Raw genomic sequence first — 14,210 nt, 5'->3', positions numbered from 1 at the left:
TGGCCTGCGAAAGATAGATAAATCGCTAATTAGGCCCTTTGCGTTTTTTCGTAGAGAAAGACTAGGCTGTCACCTCCACCACTGCTCTCTAGCTGGCAGGGGCTGTTATTGCCCTGGAACTGTCTCTGTGTATTAAGGTGACTAACTGCTGCCTGGCTATCTATGAGTGGGCTCCATTTCAACTATACACTAGATGATTGATGGGAAGTTGAAGACAGACAAACGTTGACATAAACTGTAGTTACTTCAGTGAAGACATCAGGGATGACAAATTAAATAAGTTAAATCAAGACATCATACAACCCTGCCACTGTCTTGTTCTGTCTAAGGCAGGAAAAGGGGGGAAATCAAGATAGAGCAAGCCTTAAAGGTGTTTGTCAATAGATTGATAGACACTGTGATAATTACCCTCTGTGGGCCCAATTCATACCTTGACTCAGTTCCAGACTGTGGTGCTTCAACTGATGTGTCTGAGTGTGTAAACTCCATATACAGTAGGTCCCAGAGTACCTGAAGTTATACACACTCGGCTTCATGATGTTAATAAAGAAATCTACAAAATATAAAAAAGCAGTGATTCCAAAGAGTATATAAACAGCATAGTCAAGTTATGATCTGTATCACGCAAATAAAGTAAATCTTTAAAAATTATATCAACCTCAGTCCATTGAATGTTTCACTGAATGCACTTTTAGCCTATAGGGCTTCTCCCCTTATTTCTTATTAGTATCTTAAACATGTGGTGCATCTTCCTACATAAAAGTCAGTTAAATGTGTATGGTATCATGAAAAGAGACATCATCACCAGATACATGCTGTGTGTAGAAAATCATTCAAGATGAGATTTAACATGAGCCATTCATCATACTGAGCAATCATCCATGATATATATACATATATAGATACTGTGTATACTATATATCATGGTACAGTAGTCATCTATAAAAAGAAAGCTCCCCTAATGGATGGCTGCTCAGCCCAGCATGATGAATGACGGTTTCACCGGGTGTAAGATCCAAACCATAGACTGTCAACAAAACCCACAGTTTTATCCATGAACTAAATGTATATACTGTATCAATGTACACAAACATCTATCCATATCATCTTTTATGTATCAGTGTATCCAAGGATTTTGTTTCCTGGGTTTATTCTGGCCAGGGACCTTTATTACATGTCATAAACATCAGTGACCGTCTGACAGTGACTGGTTAGGGTGAGTTGCGCTAGAACAGAACTTGTTTATATGACATGTCATCTGACCACGTCGGAAGGAAAAAGTGTTTATAGTTGTTCTGAAGGTGGCAAGAAAAGCCAGCGTTCATAGAGAGTTTAAATATGGGGATAGCAGTGCAAATTTTTAGACAGTCTCTCCTGGAAGGCATTCATAGTGTTGCACTTGGTTGTAAACAATAAAAGTGAAATGATTAGTTGTGTAACAAATGAAAAAAAGAGAGCTTGAGAGAGAAAAAACCCTGCATGCCTTCTCACCTCCTAGCAGGTCTGCTGAGGACACCGGCACCTGTAGGCAAAAATCAAAGCCTCCCCCCACAGTAAACAGCTTACAAGAAGGTCGTAACAAAATTCCCATTTATTCTGAATATGAGGCTACTGTATTTTCTAGTCTTAATTCATTTACTGCATGAACCTTACAGTAGTCTTGTTTGATAGTGGATTGCAATAAAGTTGCACATTTTGTTCTATTTAAAAAGTAAAAACAACACATGGAATAAATTATTGCAATCAATCAGGTAAAGGAAACATTGGAGCTGAGTTTCAGTTTCCAATAGTAGTCAAATGCTCTATTGTTCCATTTGATTTTCTGAAGTGATGCATTTCCTTGAGTTAAGCTATGCAATTCACTGAACAATGCTAAACCATTTATCATCATTTTGTGTATTGTTCATCGAATAAGAAAAGAAAAAACTGAAAAACTACTTTGAACCCAAGACAGTCTTCATTTTGTTTTGCTGAGAATGGCTGTCTTCAGTCTCCAAAATGACAACTGAAAAATATTTCCAGCTTAAAAAGCTCAACTTGGCAAAAATGAACAGAAATCATTGTTCAGTATTCATTTGGGTCACGTAAAAGGATGTTTTGTCATTGTTTAACAGGATTGTGCGGTGGTTTAAGTTTAAATTATAACCACTCATCTCGACTGCCACAATCAATTTCCTCTTTTAGAAACCAACTGTCCACTCAGTACTTAAACAGCTTGTTCTGCTGTTGGTTTATTGGGAAAGGACTGTGTGAGAGGAAGAGCAGGCAAATCAAGCTCAAATTGGTCATTGTGCTTGATGTTCTGAAACCCGCCATTGTATTTCAGTTTACTTCTGCTGTGGGAGAACCAATTAAGGGAACTTGGACATCTGAAAACTCCAGGGGCCAAAAGTGTTGCGGACAGGCACAGGGATAATTAATGGAAGAAGCAGTGGGTTGAAGCAAAGCCCCCACATCAAACCACTATTGGTCTATTGTGGTGTTGTTAGGGGACGGGAGTCTGTTGGCCACACTGTCATTCACATCTCTGTGGCAACACTCGGAGCTGTATTGTGTCATTAATTTCTATTTTCAACAATTTTTCAAGCAGTGTTTCCTGTGGTAGAAGCTTTGCACTGTTGCTTTCCCAGGGGTGTTCATTAACTGACCTGGCACTAAACCACACCAAAATATTCACCCCCATAATCCCCCTTGCACCCCCTTTCCCTCCTCCCTGTTTTTCTGATTTAATTGTCAGCCTCATCCATTACTCATTCAAAACAAGGCCTGTTCTAAGCACCTCTGTGCCCGCCTAGCCGTCTGTGAAGTGTTTATTTACTTTTGACGGCAGTGTGCAAATTGGAATGAGGCGCTGTGACATTGGCCGTCCTTCTGGTTCAACATGGGACCAACGCTACGCTGAGACCAAACGATAGCTGGAGAGGGAGGAATAGCAATAGCGTGATACGGACACAATATAAATCATTCTCAAATATCTATCTATGCCTCAAAGAAAATGCACTAACAGAGTGCAGAATAGTGTCATGCCACTTTGTGCACATGCATATGAAGTATCTGTGGGTGAAAATAGTTTGTGCATGTGTGTATTTATTACATCATGCCATCTCTGTATGTTGGTGGAAACCCCCACCGTGTAACTTTTGCATTTAAATGTGTCTGGAACATCTGCATGGCATATTCATAAATACTGAATCATTCCTCCTGCCAGGTGTCATTAACTGTTTATATAACACTTGTTGGAGGAATTGCTGTAGAGGATATTTTTGCAAAATACCAAATTCATTTAAGTGTATTTTAATTAGGGAAACACTATGAACACTATGAAGGGTATAATCAATTTTCTTGAATTCCCTTTTTTCACCTCAAGGTCTTCCAGTGTTGATGTTTCCCTGGTGCTGAATGATACAGCTCAGCATTGTAAAATCCTATCAACTCTTATTTCCTCTCTTTACAGATGCATTCTATGACATTGTCACTGTCGGTGCTCCTGCTGCCCACTTCCAGGGCTTCAAGTGTAGTGGTGGTCTGCAGCGTCTCCTTAGCAGATATGAAGCAGAGAAAAAAAGGTAGGAAAAAACACTTAGCAAACACTTACAATATGGAGGCAGAGAAGAACATGAATGATTTAATACAGAACACATGCTGAGATGGTAACAGGCTTGTATTGACAAAATAATTTAACTTGGGAATAATTGATAGTGACAGAAAATTTTGTCCCTGGAACTATGGACTTGATTTTCCCAGCCCCATACAGTTACTTACAGCCAGGCTGTGCTGAATTTAGACTGGAGCTCCACTGCTTCTGACAGCTCAATTTGACTGGAGGCAACAGGCATGATGGAAAAGGTTTGTTGAGTCAGAAGTTCCTCTGTATTGGTTCTTTTTCCTGGCAAGCTTTTTTTTTCCTTCTCCTGAAGTTGTAACTTCTCACTGAAGAGCCACACATTTTGTTAAAACCTCCCAGCTGCAAGCTGGAGCTCATTCTTACAATGCAGTTTAATTCAAAACCAAATGGTCAGATCAACTTTCTGTGAAAAATTGGGAAATGTCTCAGCTGACGTGATGAATGGTGATAACAGTGTAACAACAGAAATTATGAGATGCATGTAGTGTACTTAAACAGCAATCCATTAAAAATGACTCCCAAACTAGCCAACAATAATCAAAGTTGTGATCACTCCTAAATATTTCATATGTAATCCTAAACCTAAAAAATCATATTGTTCAAAGAAAAGAAGACTGAGTTATGTACTGGCGCTGCTCAGACCAGTTCTCAAACTAAAGATATTTTATGATTTGTTCTCACTGACAAACAGGGAGTCTCTCAGATTGAGTTTTTCTGTTAGATTGAGTTCAGTCTGTGGCTGTGTACCAGCTCTCTGCTTGATTGCTTGATGGGAAAAATATGCTTTGTGTGTTTCCCTTACTGACCGACACTGCTAGCTCCACAAACACTCGAGGCTGACCGAATGAAATGAGACCATACCACTATGATTGTATTATACACACAAAGATACAAAGATAAACGTAAACACACACACAGAACACCATGCGCAGGTGCACCCTGGGGCAACATACTGTATCCATATAACTTCCTCGTACCTGAGATCAGCAGTATCTGTCACTGGAATTCAGTATGTGGTCACTTGAGTGATGCCAGAAGAAATGAAGGGTGATTTTTCCCAAAGCTCCCCATAGAGTGCAAAGTCATTACAGACCATGCCAGATCCAATTAGTTACAGAGTTTGCAGCTCAAGAAAGAGGGGAAGAGAGGCAAGATGGAGAGGGGTGAGGTGAGGGTATAAAGTGGATAAGTTGATGCAGGAAAATAGTTTGGGGTCTGTGCTGATAAAAAAAGAAAGAAAGAAAGAACTTCTTTACGCCAAAATGCACAAGTGAATTTGCTGAAGATGGTCAGTTTTATCTGCTAGCATGAACTATGATAAGGTTGGCATATTTTCGAGAATCCACTGAAGTGAAATCATTTTCTTTGAATGAGAGATTAGACTTCAGAAAGAATTCTCCTGGGAGACAGAGCTTTTTGTTTCATATTTGACTTAGCTAATGACTCACTGTAGCTTAAATTTTCCAATTTTCCGCCTGGCTAACTTACTACGGCCTGCACTGAGCCTTATCCATGTTTGACCTGAAATGCAGTCATTTGTCAGTCAACGTCAGAAATGGGAATAAATGCTGTTTCTCTGTGATTTCAGAGAATATTCGAAGTGGCCATTGTAACAGAGGTGTGTGTTTACCATTGAAGGACATTCATTATTTCATTGTTTAATTTGCTTTTGTTTTGCATACACTAAATGCCTGACCAAATATTTAGCCTAGAAGGACCTGATGAGGTTTTTTTGTTGTGTGCGAATGTGAAATACTGTAGTCCAGCTGAATCACTTAAAGGCGCAGTGTGTAGAATTTAGTGGCATCTAGTGTATAAATCACCTGAAAATGAGAATAGCTGTGTTTTCTTTACCTTAGAATGAGCCCTTTATATCTGCATAAGGAGCAGGTCCTCTTCTACGAAGACCTCCATGTTTCTACAGTTGCTCAGAATGGACAAACCAAACACTGGCTCTAGAGAGGGCCTTTCGCATTTTTCGCGACCACCGTAGGTTTCCCTACATGCTTTGAAGGGGAGGGGGAGTAGGGGGCTATTCAGGTTGTTGTAATCTGCAACCTCACCACTAGATGCCACTAAATCCCACACACTGCTCCTCTAATTGCACAGCAAGTCAAGCTTATTTAAGCAGTGATACATGTGTGCGTGTGCACACAAACACACACACACTCTCGTTATACTTCTCCAAGTATGTCGCCTCGCCTTTCAGAGCCAGCCTTTTGTAATCACATTTGATTAAAAAGGGAACAATCGGCGAGATGTGAGACTTGGCTGTTCAATGTGATATTAATTCATCAAAGAGACGATGGAAAAGGATTGAGGAAGGGAAAAAAGGAAAAGCACAGAGGTGTTACCAGGAGGGCAATAAAAGAGCTATTCGTCTTTGTTCCCTGGACACTAGGAGAGAGGGGGGGTTCTTTCCAGATCCATTAAAAACCTGCATTGGCCAAACTTGGCAATGACCAGAGTATGCAATGTGGTTTGTCTCTCAGGACAGGCCAGGAAAGAGTTTAATCAATAGCTACACTTAGTATTCCTCCAGAAGCCCTGTACATGTACACACAGGGCAAGAGCATTTATCTTTCATTAATGCATGCAGTCCCAGTTAAATGGCTGTTTTAAAAGTCACTGGATTTTTATCCGTTTTTAATTGAACCCTATAGACATAGCTGTGGATTTGCTGAGGTGGTCTAATCTTTCATTAACAGCCTCTTTTGAATTATTCAGCTAATCTGCATAATGATTCAAAACTCTTTTTTGGAGACAGGTTTTATGTGCCCTGAACATTGCCAATTTTTTCCTACCTGGACTGATAGTGTGCAAGTGTCTGTGTGTGTCTTTGTTGCACATGTATTGGAGCAGGAGATATGTTTTTGACCTGCATACAGTTTACATTTCCAGTAGAATGGTAGGCAGACCGTGTTTTGTAGGGTCAGTTGTACTTAAGTTAGTGCAGAAGCTGTGCAGCAGAGTTCCTCTCTACATGTGTCTTTGAATTCTGTCACAGAGAGGAAGGAAGCACTGTCATTTTGCCAGGCCTCCTGGTCAAGCAGAACTGCCAAATGACACATTTCTGGGACGCAGAGAGTAGTTGAAACTACATCGCACACACTTAATAGAGTCTCTTGGGACCGATGTTCAGATTTAATGTGACTAGCAGCATGTTGTCCAACAAAATAACTTCCTCCCAGGATTACTGTGTGTCTGAGAGACACGACATTGGCAGTAGCATGCCGATGGACAGCAGCTTGTTAATACTTTGTCTGCTCTGGAGTCAGCCTGGTCCAGGTTCTGTGGGTGATGGAGAGGGACGCTGGCAGTAGCCTTGAGGCTTATCTGGTCTCAGATCAGCATTTCTAACTTGTGTCTGAATCACTGAGGAAAAGCTTGGCTTTTATCCTTAGAATTGATGTGAGATTAGTGCCCAATGGAACATTCAACAACAGATGGAGATTGGCAGTTAAAAGAATCTGGTTTGAGATCAGCATGTATCTATAGTAGACTATACTTTTTAACTGTGGCCATGCGGGAATGGCCTGGTGTAAGAACTATGATAAGAGTGTGCTGTCTAAATGACGAAGGAGGCTTTGGCAGTCACCTGGAGTGCTGCAGGGCTCTGTGCTGACGTAGCTGCATTTTACTCCTGCTGGCTGTCAGCAGCAGGCCACAAGCTCTTCATTAATTTTTCTCTCCATTATTAATTAGCCATGCGCCGGAGATGCCGGCTTAATTAGGCCGCTGGGCCCGGTGGTTTTCTCCCCCTCAGTACTGTTATAACCAATTCCTATTGATCATTTAGTAAAACCAAGGAGGAAGTTTGTCCTGGACACACCACTAGTATTAGTAAAATCCGTTAGTAGTCTGGAGTCTCCTAGTTTACCTGATGATGTGATCCCCCACTTAAGCAACGTTTAAGCATATGGATGGCTGCTTTTTCCTGGAAATCCAGTGTTTTGCAACTATTTGAAACCTGAAATCTGACATGAAACGTGATAATTTCACAGTGCAGGTGTAAAGGGCAGTCCAGTGTAGCATGCATATTGTAAAAAGGGAGTGGCAGCACACCTTCGGTATTTTCATGGTTAGAGGTGCTTGTGCACACAGTGCACACATGGAAATGATGTGGGATTAAGAAGAATATATTATCATACATTATCAGTGTGTGTTGGGGTCTGGCAGCAATCTTTTCTAAAGGCATTGCTCTCCCCACAATGACGCACTGATGTCATGTAATGGAGTCGGGAGGAGCTTGACCCAAGAGGAAACTAATATTCTCTCACAGGAAGTGGAACGAAATGTTGCAAATGTACACCAGTCCAAATGTACCTCTAATGCAGGATGATGTCTTTTTGTTTTTTTTTCTTTGTTTTTGTTTTTTTTTTTAAATTCAAATGTAGTTTCTGAACATATTGAAAATCTGGTAGTCATCCTGTTGACTGTGTGTAATGATGCACAATTTTATTTGGAATCCCAATGGCCGCATTCAAGTTGTTTATATGCACCAATAATGTAACTACTGCCAGTCAGGAAATGAAACAGTTATCTCTGCAGGCTTTTACATGGCTGTGTGATCGTAATGACGCAAGATGTAATTCACAAATAATTGTGGAGTTTTAATAACAAATTCTTTTTTCCTGTCACACCAAACTTACATTTAACCAATAAAATGTTATATGACCAGTCATGATTCTGCTCTACCCCATCATGCTGTTCATCACAGCCACAGGTTAACTTTTACTGCATGTGTCTGGAGGATATCAGTCTTCAACTGCTGTTTATTTGTGCTGCATAAACTGGGCTGCTGTGTAGATCTGGCACACATAATTGAAGTTTGACAAAGTGCGTCACTCGAATTAGAGACTTCAGAATGGAAAACAAACCTGCAACCTTCAGAAGGCTTTATAGGGAGTTAATGAGCTAAAAGAGGAGGTCTCGATACATGCAAGCTGTTCAGGATAAGAGATGCTGGTAAAAATCAAATATTAAACTTTTGTCTGCTTTCCTGGAATTGGTGCCACAATTGGAGAATAACTGTTTTCCCTGTGCAGTTAGATAAAGTCTGCTGGTAAGAAGTTTTAATGATAATGAAACAGACAAGCAAAACATAGATACATGGATATGTGATTTTAGAGACATCCATAAGATCTACACTAATTTAAGTGACAATATCACAAAACATGGATACACCATGTGCAGTGCACTCTTGACTTTCTCTGAGCAGGCAGGTGGGTGTGCTTGGATGTGGTTTTGCTGGTCACTATTAACTGAGATAATGAGTCCTAATATATAATTTTGTATGTGCTGTGTAATGGAGTTTGCAGAAATAAGCCTCTTTGATCTACTATAGCTGTAATTTGAGATAGCCAACTGAAATAAAATGTGTGGGCACATTAGGAAGTCCTACTCATGAGACTGAAAATCTGCATACATGTAGGTGTTTACTAACATGCAAGAAATCTGAGTTTCATTGATCTTCACTTCACACCGTGGTGCAGAGAAATTGAGCTTGTGTATCATGTGTATATGGTTAAAACACTTAAAAGACAATCTAATAGTCTGATATGTTTGTGTGGTCCATTGAGGGGGGAAAAGGGGAAAACCAGTTCAGTTGTTATGCTCCACATGTATGTGAATGTAAACTGATGAGCCTCTTTGGTCTGTTGTCATATACATAAATATTCATGGGTAGCATGCAGACTGTAAAGTGTACATAATCAGTGGACAAATGGCTCCCATTCACATTATGAATATTGGTAAACATTTGTATACTGTATACAACGATTGTAAACAATAAAAGCAAAACTTGTTCCCAGTACTGCCTCAGTTGCCAGTATAAGGAGCCTCTAACAGCAAACGAAACCCTATAGTAGCTGTAGTAATTATGACTGGTGCAAAGGAGATCAGGTGACGTTATTATAGTGTGACAAAGTCCGCAGAGCAAGGAGTTTGGGGTGGATGGTTAACAAAATGTCGGACTTAAACATGGGATGCCGCAGTTTGTTTCTTGTTTTCATTTAAAATTGGTTTCTTTTAATCATGACCACAGTCGTTCCTTAACCTTAACCACGTGGTTATTATTGTAACATTCACCATAGCATTTTCACATCATAAAACACATTCATTTTTTAACAGTGAATTGTAAGGGTTTTGGAAAGCACAGATAAATTATGTTGTCGTTCTGATGACTGCATCAGATCAGAAAAGGCCTCTGTGTGTTGTTCTAAAGGGCATTTACAAACGACATGCTTTGCCATTTAATTTGGAGAATGTGAAAACATACAAAGATCCATTCAACCTTTTATTTTATTTTCCAAGGGTTTTTTTGTCTTTGTGATTGTTACAGATAATTTAGCGCTACAAGGCAAATGAAAACAATAGATACCAAACATTTAAAATGGTGTAACTAAATGGCAAGTGATAAGAACATAATGTTTAACTTAGAAGTAATGCATCCAGATTTCAACAAGAAATAGGACTCCTTACAAACAAACAGTAAATAAGTTCTTCTTGGAGCTCCTTTAAACAAAAGCAAAGGATTTAGGCAGAGGGAGGCCTTTTATGAGTTCAGGTCTGCTGTGAGTCAGCTTGAGGCTAAGTCCTGCCAACCTAAGACCTAGATGGGTGGGATGATTTTCTTCTCCTGTATTTATTTGTTAATTTATCATTCAGTCCAACAGCATCACAAACTATGGCCTCAGTCATTACCGGAGGGTTCAGTCACCATCTCTCTCAACAAAATAGATATAAGCTTTAGAAAAGGAGTATTTATTGCAGGGCTGTTGGAATCGATTATATTGTGCAATCTTTGTGCCCACCCCCTGTTTTATTGGCACCATGTCTTAAAAACTTGGCACATACCACTTCCAAATTACAACAGGGCTGAGAAACATGCCCAAGTCTTGAAGTGACAATCAGTTCCTCGTGTGCAGCCTCCCCTTTGGCCTTTCATCAAGTTTGCATTCACAGATTTATGCTGTATTACCTTTTCGTGGTTTGCCGTCTTGGTAGACTCGTTTGGACTGACAGCAATGCTGATGAGGCAATTAAAGTTCCTTGCCTTATCCAGCCTTAGAGTGGGATCAATTCTGTCCTCTAGCATCAGGTGGCAGGTCTCAACATTCATTATTGCCTGCATAGGCCCCCCTAATGGGATTGGATTTGTACTTATGAGTCAACAGGGCTGCTATTGAATCTCAGTCGCTGAGGCAATTGTCCTCTTCCAATAACTTTCTCCTTTGCTTCTTTTCTGGAGTATCTCTATTGTTGCAGTCCGCTAGGATTTTTTTTCTTGAGTTCTGCCTAATGTAGTAAGACGAATGTAAGCTCACAGGGGATGAAAGGGTTTTACAGACTTTACTTTGTTGCAGTAGATTATTCAATTTTGGACTTCTTTGTGGCTGAAATCTTAGCATTTGAAGGTATGACTATGAAAGTGGGGATAACAGAGGTTTGCAAATAGAAATGGTGGTGTTCTGTGTGGTTCAGTATTTCACACTGTTTGCCCTGTGTCTCCTTCTCACTTAGTGATTCCTTTGATTAGCTTTGAGCTTGTGGGTGGTAGTTCTCTGGGGGGCTCATTAGCTGTAATGACAAGGCCAAGATTTTAAAGTTAGCCAGTCAAAGACATAGTTAGTGGCTAGTACCTACTACACCTAATTTCTTAAGGCCTTCAGATTTTCACACTTATTGATACATCAGATACTGATATTCCACACAGGGGGACTTCTAAAGAAGCACTTTCTTTCCCTTGCTGCAAAATATTAGGAGCACTGCAAAGAATATCATATTATGCCAGCCCTTTGTATGTGTCCCTCCTTTTCCTCTCTCACACACTCTCGCTCACTCTTATGTCAATTATGCCTTAGGATCTGGCTCTGGGGTCTGGCCTACATAGAGGCTTGCAGAGCTGACTCTAAACTAGCTGGGAGGGGTGCAAATGACTGCCTCGCTTCACGCTACATCTGATGGCAGGAAGTCAGTGGAAACTCATTGAAAGTCACTGGAACTTTACCCGAGGAGAATGTTTGATTGGAGTGATTTGCCCTGAATCCAGGAACTGACAAAAGGTGTTTTTGTCTGAGATTAAATAGCTCCGTAGAAATGAAGAAAGGATTAATTATTCATAAAGCTAAAATGGGTTGACATTGGACTGCAGGTCCAATTTGACAGTTCAGTCTGGAAACCTGGAAAGTGTTGCTGCTGTACGTTTTCAAGGCAGCAAAAGTAGCAACACGTAATAAAATGAACTCAGACATTGAGTATGACATAACATAATGTTTATCGTCAATAAAATCCTTTGTAATTCAGCTGTTTGTCATTACTTGACCTCAACACAATTAATAGCCATTTGACATTGTAAAATGATAATCAGATAATCAATGTATAACAGATTTCTGAGCAGAAGTAAAAAGAGTTTATGTGACACGTTTCTACTGTGGTTAGATAAGAATAGGAGTATAATACTGCTTCTGCAGTATAGATCAGTATATATCAGTCCCCCTCCTCAAGATCCAGAGCCACATCATATTTAATTTTATTTATCTAGTCAGTGATTGATTTTCACCTGGGATGCAAGATAAATACAACTAACTGTTCACTGTTATTCACAGCAGTGCACTGTGGCTTAAATTTAGGAGTTTTATGCAGAGTTTAGAGCTTTTAAGTGTGCAAGGCTACAAGGAGTGTTGCGTCACATGCTCCACAACAACAAAATGTGTCAGAAGGAATCATGTTCTAATCATATAAATATTTAAAGTGTTCAGTCAGTAAGGCAGCGTTCAGACTGACTTTAGCCCTGCATGAAAAAGTCAGTCCTCTCATTCATTCGAGTGGGACCAGTCTATCATAATAGTGGGCGTGCCAATGCAGACGGCTCCAGCAAAAGGGTGCATCATTGTCAAAAGTTGAACCTGGCTCAACTTTTGCCACAATGCGACATCATCCAGCAAAGCGTTGCAGTGGCCAATAAAATACTTACAAGGTAGATTACTTAATGTAAAACGTGAAAGCCATATTTCTACTGTTTCCCTGGTGATTGTTGCAACAAAAGATTAAATAATCGCTGGTGTGATAATACTCCATATTTGTAAAATCCTGTTTTTTAGCTTCATAAAACACTGTGCTGTGTTTAGGTGTCTGATAAGCTTTAAAAATCATGGATCAATTACTCAAACTGGACTTCATGGATCGTATGTCAATGTCTGTCTGTCAATGTCTCATTGGTACCTGAAGAAACACTCCCACACCAGTGTAGCCCTATTGTTTTAACACAGGGCTGTTATCAGTATAAATGGTATTTTAAAATGTTACACAACAATAAAAGTCCTTGTTAGAGATGCTATACATGGTTATGACCACAAAACATAGTGGCACAGGGTTGGAAAAGCATTACAATTCAATCATACCTTGCAGGAAAAAAACAAAACCCTGTTCTTGTGTGGTATTTTTTTTATTTTGTTTTTGTGTGTGTGTGTGTGTCAGCATTTATCTTGGCCGCCAGATGGAGCAGGTCAACCAGTTCATGCTACAGTGAAACTTCAACTATTAAGTGTTGACTCTTCTAGTTTTGGCAAATGCCAGTGACACTAAGAAACCAATAGTTCTAATCTAAAAAAAACAGGGGATGAGCTTCTGTCCAGTGCAGCTACATTTTCATTGCAAGCAATTATGGACCATATCTTTTCCAGTCAGATTTTGGCCACTTTTGTATGTAGCCGTAGAACTGATGTATCCGGTCCATGAAAATAAAACTGCAGCGCTATATGTCAAAAATTAATGTATTTTTTCCTCCACTACAGCTTCAGCACTGCCTACCAGTGTATCTACTACTCCCCAGAGCACACAGCCAAAGCTCAGGAGGTACTCAGCACCATGAGCCTCCTCCAGCCCCTCATCACAAGCTTAGCGGACCAGCTCCTCCAGGCTGCCCAGGAGCACTCTTCCCCTGGACTGAGGGATGCACTCAAGAACCTCTCTGACAAGGTGAGGCAAACCCTCCTCCCACCCACCCTCACTTCCATCTCGACTATCCCTTTATTCTTCTTGTCCTCAAGCTGCTGCAATAGACAAAGCACCTCCTCACCAAACATGGTCAGGTAATGCCAGAGGAAGAGGACAGAAAGAACAACTTAATTATTCGTTCAGGGGTTCTGCTTCTAAGCCTATAACACTCAGAGGAGTGAGACAAGAGTAACTTGGAACTAGTCTTGGTAAATTGCTTTGTTAGTTTCATTGCAAAGAAAGGCTGTGAAATTTTATGAATTCTCAAAGTTATTTTAGAACTTGAAATCCATCAGACGCTTTGACACAGTTGTACGCACACTAAACAGACAACCTCAGGAAAAATCCATAACTCATCATAAAAACGCCAAACTAACAAAAGTGAATAGCAGCATGGAGGTTTATGGAATTGAGGCGTTTTTATCAGTATAATTAATGAATTACATCTGGTGCTGTCAGATTGCAATCTGTTGTGGGAGAGATTGTTTTTGCCACAGTGGAATAGAGCCCAATCAGCCTGCTTAATTGGTACATTCGCTCTGTCACCGCTTCCTCTCATCCTTGATTAGACACGCACACATTGGCC

General features: G+C 40.2%; 1 protein-coding gene across 6 annotated transcripts in view; it reads left to right on the top strand.

Moving 5' to 3' along the window:
* The window catches only part of inpp4b (inositol polyphosphate-4-phosphatase type II B), a 151,670-nt gene that overhangs the window by 104,938 nt on the left and 32,522 nt on the right, over positions 1-14,210 (top strand). For all 6 annotated transcript variants that reach the window (XM_044347177.1, XM_044347180.1, XM_044347178.1 and 3 more), the window contains 2 exons: positions 3,455-3,566; positions 13,423-13,606. In XM_044347177.1, coding sequence (XP_044203112.1) covers positions 3,455-3,566; positions 13,423-13,606 — 296 coding nt within the window. The remainder of the gene's footprint in view (positions 1-3,454; positions 3,567-13,422; positions 13,607-14,210) is intronic.

This window comes from Thunnus albacares, chromosome 3 (assembly GCF_914725855.1).
Source record: "Thunnus albacares chromosome 3, fThuAlb1.1, whole genome shotgun sequence".
Taxonomy (NCBI): domain Eukaryota; kingdom Metazoa; phylum Chordata; class Actinopteri; order Scombriformes; family Scombridae; genus Thunnus; species Thunnus albacares.
The sequence above is the reverse complement of the archived record's forward strand: the minus strand, read 5'-3'. Positions and strand labels throughout refer to the sequence as shown.